The sequence below is a fragment of the Penaeus chinensis genome, chromosome 34 (genome assembly GCF_019202785.1).
Source record: "Penaeus chinensis breed Huanghai No. 1 chromosome 34, ASM1920278v2, whole genome shotgun sequence".
Taxonomy (NCBI): Eukaryota; Metazoa; Arthropoda; class Malacostraca; order Decapoda; family Penaeidae; genus Penaeus; species Penaeus chinensis.
Window position 1 is genome coordinate 28,998,035 of NC_061852.1, and position 8,737 is coordinate 29,006,771.

The 8,737-nt window shown below is 39.3% G+C and overlaps 1 protein-coding gene across 1 annotated transcript in view; it reads right to left on the reverse strand.

Annotated features, from left to right (window-relative positions):
• LOC125043952 (potassium channel subfamily K member 10-like) overlaps window positions 1-3,688 on the reverse strand; it is a 12,374-nt gene extending 8,686 nt beyond the window's left edge. Inside the window, exons 1-2 of the mRNA XM_047640352.1 lie at window positions 3,498-3,688; window positions 1,170-1,283 (exon numbers count right to left, since the gene is read on the reverse strand). Coding sequence (XP_047496308.1) covers window positions 1,170-1,272 — 103 coding nt within the window. The 5' untranslated portion in view covers window positions 1,273-1,283; window positions 3,498-3,688. The remainder of the gene's footprint in view (window positions 1-1,169; window positions 1,284-3,497) is intronic.
• Window positions 3,689-8,737: the final 5,049 nt, after the last annotated feature.

Sequence of the window (8,737 nt, forward strand, 5' to 3'; positions counted from 1 at the left end):
TGTGATTATCATTTTTAAAAATTAGGGCGATTCTTATGTTGTCGGTCATATTACAGTGCGTTTAATTTAATTGTTCTGTTTTTTACTCGTATTATATTTTCTTATTTTTCGACAGTGTTTCTTCGAACCTACTTTCTGTTCCTTTATTATTTAATTAACTTTTTTTCTTACCGAGGTCTTCCTTTTTTATTGGATTGTATTGTTAGTTACCTGTTTTTGTCTCTGCGGTCTGGAGTATACATTTATTAAGGGCTCCTTTTGGCGTTCCACAGGACGGTCTCCTGTTTGTTTTCCATTTCTTGAATGTGGCAATACTGACTCACATACTAATCAAGAACCAGGATATTTTGTATATCACCATAAAATCCATTTATTAATATTAATATATATTTTTTTGGAGGAGCTAATTCATACAGGAGTATATGGATGACTATACAAAAAAAAAAAAAAAAAAAAAAAAAAAAAATACCAAGATAGAGCTCTAATCATGCGTTTAAAATGACACCGAATTCCACGTAATTCCCTCTACTTTCTGCAAGCAAAATGAAAGTAATGCCTAAATCTTTTCTAGAAAATAAATAAAAGATCGAGCACCAGTTTTTTCCGAGTCTTTTTTGGGTTATCATCGATGACCGCCTCTTGTGTCCTTTTTTCCCTCAGCCGCGACGGGCACAAGGCCACAGTTCCGACTTATTGCTGTATATCAATGTCTTCTTTGCGGTAACTTTTACGGAAATATTTCGAGTTTTCTAAAAACGGCCGAAGATTACCGGCTAAATTACTACACGCAATTGTACATCGCATGGTAACGTATTCTTCAAGTGTACGTCTAACATGGGGACAAAATTGATATGACTTTGACTAACACTCGCATGCCTTCAGCTCATAACTCAGACAGCGCGAGTTCAGTAAAACCCAAAATCTGATGCATAAGACAATGCTTCCCTAGAGAAAAAAAAAAAAAAATATGTATCGAGGAATGCAATTTTCTAACATACATATATACACATGTATATATATTTTATATATTCATATTTACATGCATACATGTATATTCGTGTATATATACATATACATATATATATAAACACATACACACACATACATATACATATACATATACATAAACATATGTTTATATCTAATAAAAAACAAAAAAATATACTAACCTTCCGAAATGAGGGTTTCAATCGTAGAATTGGCGAGATCTGAGCAATTAGCGGAAAGCCACCTCTGCAACCATTGCATGTCGGCCGAGACGTTGGAGGACATTAACGCTAATTCTGAAGGAAGGGAAGAGTAGAAAATACAGTATTAGTACAGTGTAAGTTATTGTAATATTTTATAATTGTGAAGAGGCTCATTGGCTCGAAACATGCGTGTTATTCGTGTTTTATGGAAAGAGAAAGAGGCAAGTTGTTGAAGTTGTTGAAAAGGAATGGCGTATAGAGGACGGAGGGGCGGGGGGGAGGGAAGGAAGGGGATGAAGGGGAAGGAAGGGGGGAAATGGGGGGATTGAGGAGGGTGGAGCAGGGGAAGGGAGGAGAGGGAAGGAGGGGTGAGCACAAATGAGTAAGGCGACGAGAAGCAGTGGTACCAGCAAGAAAAAAAAAAAAAGTCAGAAATGTTAGTTTACTGTCTGCATTTAACGTTTCATGACAAATACCCTTATATTGACAGGGCCATATAACCCATGCTATTAAAGTGATACAAAAAGACAATAGGAACTTAGTAGGTATAGTTTTCTTAGCCAAAAATGAAAATAAAAAATATAGAAAATCAATTCATAAATAAGTATGAAGCTCATACGGGTTTTCCCAACACTTAGTTAACAGTACAGACTTTGGTAGCTTTTATAAGACATGCAAGTATTGTTGCACATCCTCTGGCGTGCATTAAGGGTCAGTCGTAATACATAATTACTTCATTTAAATGACACACACACACACACACACACACACACACACACACACACACACACACACACACACACACACACACATTTATATATATTCAGAGAACAGACAAAAGTGGAAGAGATACTTGGGAGCACCAAAAAGAAAAAAATGACAATGGGCAGGTCATATATGTCGGAGACAGGACGACAGATGGACAAAGAAAGTAACAGAGTGGGTCATAGATAACATAAAGAGACCAAGGGCCAGAGCCATGACAAGATGGCGTGACGAAATAACGAAATTTGGGGGCCAAGACTGGAAACAAAAAACGCAAGACAAACTACATAGGAAAAGATTGGGAGAGACCTATGTCCTGCAGTGGACTGATTCAAACTGATGATAATAATAATATATATATATATATATATATATATATATATATATATATATATACAATTTGTCTCTCATTGAGAAAAAAGTTATGCGAAGTTCTTCTTTATTGCTAGACACTATTAATGCAGACGGAACTGTAATCTAATAATTTGTCCTACTTTCCAATATCTTTATCAACCTATCTCTCTGTCTCAGTGTGAGTGTGGTCAGGAATTAAAAAACTCACAATAGAAGTTAAAATTAAAAATGTCACAGTTTCTATAATTTATTACAAGGGAAGTTTAGCAGTCGTAGTGTACCGACGATGGGTGTGGCAGAAACGCAACCGCAGTGTGGTCATACGGAGGCAAAATACATTACTGAATACCCATAAACACACACATGTCATATAGATAAGTATAATAATCACATATACAGAGGTTCTGATTGATTATCTTCAGCTGAACATTTGGAATACAAACAAGGCATTATTACAGTGACATGCGAGCTCAGTAAGGAACATATGTGGAGGCATTAGAAGTTGGCGTGACTAAAGTCCTACTACTGGCACCGGCAGAGGACAGTCAAATTACTGAACAGCTGAGAGAGGTCGTGGAACAGGCTTACTACCATACTTGTCAGTTTTTGAACACATGTAGAATTGTCTACGCTAGATATTTAAAGAGAATCGTGTTAGACTTGTGTGTATGTTTTTTTGTAAGTGTGTATGTTTTTGTGTTTGTGTGTGTGTTTCTGCGCGTGTGTATGTTTTTGTGTTTGTGTGTGTGTGTGTGTGTGTGTGTGTTTGTGTGTGTGTGTGTGTGTGTGTGTGTGTGTGTGTGTGTGTGTGTGTGTGTGTGTGTGTGTGTGTGTGTGTGTGTGTGTATGTGTGTGTGTGTGTGTGTGTGTGTGTGTGTGTGTGTGTGTGTGTGTGTGTGTGTGTGTGTGTGTGTGTGTGTGTGTGTGTGCGTGCATGGGTGCGTGCATGGGTGCGTGCATGGGTGCGTGCATGGGTGCGTGCATGGGTGCGTGCATGGGTACGTGCATAGGTGCGTGCATGGGTGCGTGCATGGGCGTGAGCGTGTGCGTGGGCGTAAGCTTGTGCATATGCGTTTGTGCACTGATATATACTCAGAATAGCAGCAAATGTAACATCAATACAAGCTGCATAGTAGGAGAGCGCTAACGGCCATGCCCCTTCCTCCTTCCCCCCTGACCCTGGCTTACCCTTCAGTCTCTGTCATTCCCAAGGCTCCTCGACATATTTCTCGCTTTCGAGGTACCTGAACGTGAGAGCACCGAATAGGAGGAAGAGAGAGAAAACGAAACACAAGACGAGTGACTGGCGGTGTTCCATCACGAAAGTAAGCGGTCGAAGTGCACGGGAATATGAAACACAAGCGTATCCTACAACCACTGGGCGGCAACTAACTACTCCTCAAGTCGCGTGTTGCCATTGATATTTCCACAAAACCGCTACATTGGCCATGGGTAAAAGCTGCTCATTTTCCCGCTAAATTAAAAGATAAATAAATAATCGCTAAACGTATAGTAACACAGACCTAGAGTTTTTTTTTTTTTTAACTAAGACCTAGCGGGAAAATCGGTAAAATGGCAACACTGGACCTACGCCTCGACGGATGCTCATTCAGGAATTCGCCGAGGAGCAGTTAAGTCACGCTCCTCTAAGCTGTCTTTAAGCTGACATTGCTTTACTCTATCAAGAAAATTAATTATGTGTATTTCGATTAGATGTAATTGTTTTGTAAAATCATGCGATGTTGGAAAAATCAGTGAATTTAATCACGGTGAAATAGGGCGTAAAAAAAACAAACTAAGCGGGATGGCCTTTTCATTCAAATAGAGTTCAAATTTTATATAACACACATCTACATATACATATGTATACATATACATACATATTGATATATGTATACGATATATATATATACATATTATATATATATATATATATATATATATATATATATGTATGTATGTATGTATATGATACACACACACACACATATATATGTGTGTGTGTGTGTGTGTGTGTTTGTGTGTGTGTGTATAAGTATATATATACTACATATACATATATATTTATATATACAGTACATATACTCATATATACATATAAGTATAAGTATATATCTGTTATAAATTATATATATATATATATATATATATACATAAATGTATATATAGTACACACACACACACATACACACTCGTATATATGTATATATATATATATATATATAAGTGTGTGTGTGTGGATATATATATACATATATGTATATTTTTTTGTATATATATGTATATGTGTATACACACCCACCCACACACACACATATATATATATATGTGTGTGTGTGTGTGTGTGTGTGTGTGTGTGTGATAAAATGTGATTTGTAAAGGAATACACTGACAGTACATTGCATTTATTATATAGTGCGATCCTTTCACACTACTGCTGCATACCAGTCTTGTAGACGATCGCAAGGACAATAACGTGTACACAAAGATAAAACACATCCATAATATAAACTGAAAATGAACGTAACATTTCGAACTCGTCGGAAAAAGCAACTAACTGAAAAGCTTCATTTTCAGACATTATTGCACTGATTTCTGTATTTTTTTTTTTTTTATTCCAATACAGGACTGCAATTACATACAAAATTAATGCAACAGTCAAATCGTCTTCAAGGTTTCACAACCCAAACTGGAATTTGTCAACACACATTAACCTCTCTTTCTTCCTCAAGCATGCATACGTCTCTCTCTCTCTCTCTCCCTCTCTCTCTCTATCTCTCTCTCTCTCTCTCTCTCTCTCTCTCTCGCAGACACTTTTAACTGTTACATTTTTTTTCCGTACATTTTTTTATAAGAGCGTTGTGATCTATTGGACAACGGGTGGGAAGAAACCTCCAAGGGGATTGATATATTTTCTCCTTGAACATAGAAATGCTGTCGGTATATGATCGTCATTTGTTCATACATATACGTATATATACATATGAATAATATACATACACACACACACACACACACACACACACACACACACACACACACACACACACACACACACACACACACGCGTATATCATCATCATCATAAGGGGGCATAGGCATGGCTGCGCTTTGCCGCGCTCAACCTTTGCCTCCACCTCCTGGGATCCCTCTTAGCAAACCTCCATGCAGCATTCCTTCCCACTCCCAGCACATCTTGGTAGTTCAGATCGACTTGCTTCAGCCATGAGTTCCGTGGCCTTCCCCTTGGTCTTCTCCAGCCTGGGTCATCTCGGAGATGACCCTATGAGCCGGATCTTCCTCAGGAAAACGAGCCACATGCCCATAGAGCTGAAGTTGGCGCTCTCGTATCAGACTGGTAATAGGTCTTGAATCAGTCTCATGGAGTATCCTCTGATTGGACACATGGTCCCGCCAGGTATACCCCATGATTCTGCGAAGACAGTACCAAAGGAGTCAAGACGGGCCTTCAAAGCACTTTTCAATGTCCAGGTCTCACACTCATAGAGTAAGACCGGGATAACCAGTGCTCTGAAGAGCCTGATCTTAGTTCTCCTAGTCAAATACCGACAGCGCCAAATATTCCTATTGAGTGAGTCCATAACGCCATAGGCCAGTCCGAATCGTCGAGTGTCTCAGAGTGGTCAGAAGCCTTCACTGTCACGCCCTCCAACTAGCAGGGGTGACCAATAGTGCGGCACCGCCGCCCTACTGACCTAAGCCACGCCCACATCCCTGTTGACCTTTGCCTGGAACCTTGACCCGGACAATCACTCTACCACGGCCTCCCACGGGGGCAACCCTCCAGGGCCCCTGCCTTACCGGGGCTCTACTTCTGCACAAGCCGGCTACGCTACCAACACCCTGCACTACCGAGAATAAAGAATAGGACCAGGTCGTCAACCAAAACCCTGACATATTGGTGGACAGCAGTGACAACAAGCACCTCACAGAGTGACTTCCCGATCGGAACCTCCGTCGCTCTGCACTACACTACCAAGATAAGTGAAGCTATCCAAGACCTCAATGTTCTCTCCACAGGCATACACAGACTGAACATCGACATCCAAAAAGTCCCCAAATTCCTGAACCTTGGTCTTGGTCCAGTTGACTGCGAGTCTCAATGGCTTCGCCTCCTCATGCAGCGCCTTGAGAGCTACTTCCAGAACCTCCAATGTCTCTGCTAGAATCACTGCATCATCAGCAAAGTCAAGATCTGTGACCTTGAAATTACCAATTGATGCCCCACAGGAACTACGGTTGACGGCACGACCTAGTATCCAGTCCATACAGGTATTGAAAAGGGTTAGGGCCAGGACACATCCCTGTCTCACCCCGGAAGACACCAGGAAAAAGGCAGAGATGCCCTCCCCACACTTGACAGCACTCTCGGTATCTGTATACAGGCCAGACAGCAAACCAATAATCCCAGGGGGGTTCCCACGGAGACCCAGTAAGGTCCAGAGACATTCCCTGTGCACTAAGTCGAAAGCCTTCTTGAGATCAACATAAGCATACCTTGTTGAAGCTCAAGTCAGCGTTCCACAAGGACACGAAGTGCTAAGACGCGGTCTATAGTTGACTTCTTGGGTGTAAAACCAGACTGCTCAGGTCTCTGTGCTCGTAATAGGTGGTCGTGCACTCGTGCCAAAAGCAGACGAGCGGGGACCTTGCCTGGTACGCTGAGCAATGTAATACCTCTGTAATTGCCACAGTCCTTTTGGTCCCCTTTCCCTTTCCAGATAGGGATGACCAAGCCCCTTTTCCAGCCAGGAGGAATGGTACCAGTCTCCCAAACGGCAGACAGGACTGCATGCAAACCACTGATCATGGCTTCTCCATCCGCCTTCAATAACTCCGCAGGAATCCCACAGACACCAGCATCCTTTCCGCTCTTCAGCCTAGAGACCGCCCTTCTCACCTCTTCGATGGAAGGTGGTGACTCACTGATTGGTGGATCAGATGTACGTTATTGGTAATGTAATGTGATGTACTCTGTTTCTATATTTTACGAAACTTAGTAAAGGAAATTTTCTGTTAGGAGTGTTTAAATAATTTCAATATATTAAAATCATATTTATTATAGTAACATTTTTAACATAATCACAAATGATACACACGCCACACAAACACACACACACATATATTTACACACATTATATATATATATATATATGTGTGTGTGTGTGTGTGTGTGTGTGTGTGTGTGTGTTAACATGTAACACACTGATAAATGATATATAGTGTATGCGTGATTGTGTGCATACATGTAAATATTAACATACAATTATGCATTCATTTATTTCACCATCTAGTATAAAATAACTGGTTACATTATTTCTCCGAGTCATGATGTAATGTTACACAATTAATCAACATATTTTAATACGGCGACGTATTCCTTTTAACTCTAGTGCAATATAAGAGTCTTGGTAAAAAGCCAAGCCATTTACCAATTCACCATTTATTGAAATTTAAACATTGATGCATGACTGACTTTCAGCTCTATATTTGTCAATAGCAAAACTATCAATGTCCAAAACTACATTATTTCTCGATTAATAAAAGAATGGAATATCATACGACAAGAAAGATGGCTATGGGCAAAGCAAACAATTAATAACCAGAAATGTAAAAGTAAATTTTACACTCCATAATTAAGTGGTTTGGTCACTGCCTGACATGCATGCACTTAAGCCATGTTGTGGTCCCTTGAATGTAGTTAACCTTATAACATTCCTACAAACTACTTTTTTTCATTAACTTGAGATATATCCGTTACAATACTATCATGCAAAATTTACTGATCAAGTTGTTTATTTATATAGTTACAAATAATCTTCGTATTTCTAACTATATCCTACGATAACACTCCAACATTCATAATTTCTACCTCCTTATTATTATCTCTTGCTCGTGATCATCTTTATTTCTGAATTGGGTACTTTTCTGTGTCGTACCAAGATATCTTTACACAGGTATGGACACTCCTCCATCTTGATGATAATCCTAATTGGCAACTTCCCACCTAATAAGCCCTGCCTTATCACCATTATCCATTGCAAATATTCAATATATATCTTCATTTCTTCCCTCTTAGTTTCGTTTGTGATATATATTTTTTTTAACATTCTTATTACTGAATCCTTTTCTAAGAAAATGCACTGAAATAACACTTACCATAAAATATCGATAAAGTGTTAGCGCCAAATAATGGGGCAGAGGCAATGACGTCACTTCTCGTATGTTTAGCCAATGAGAGCTCTGCTGTGAGATATCAGATATAAGTAGATACATTAATATTTGTATAATATACTCGATATTGTTATACTTTCCAGAAATAAAACCAAAATTTCCCTCTTATATTTATGGAAACTAAATGTTCTTTATCATTAACAACCGTCAGAATACTCTTGGAAAAGTCTATG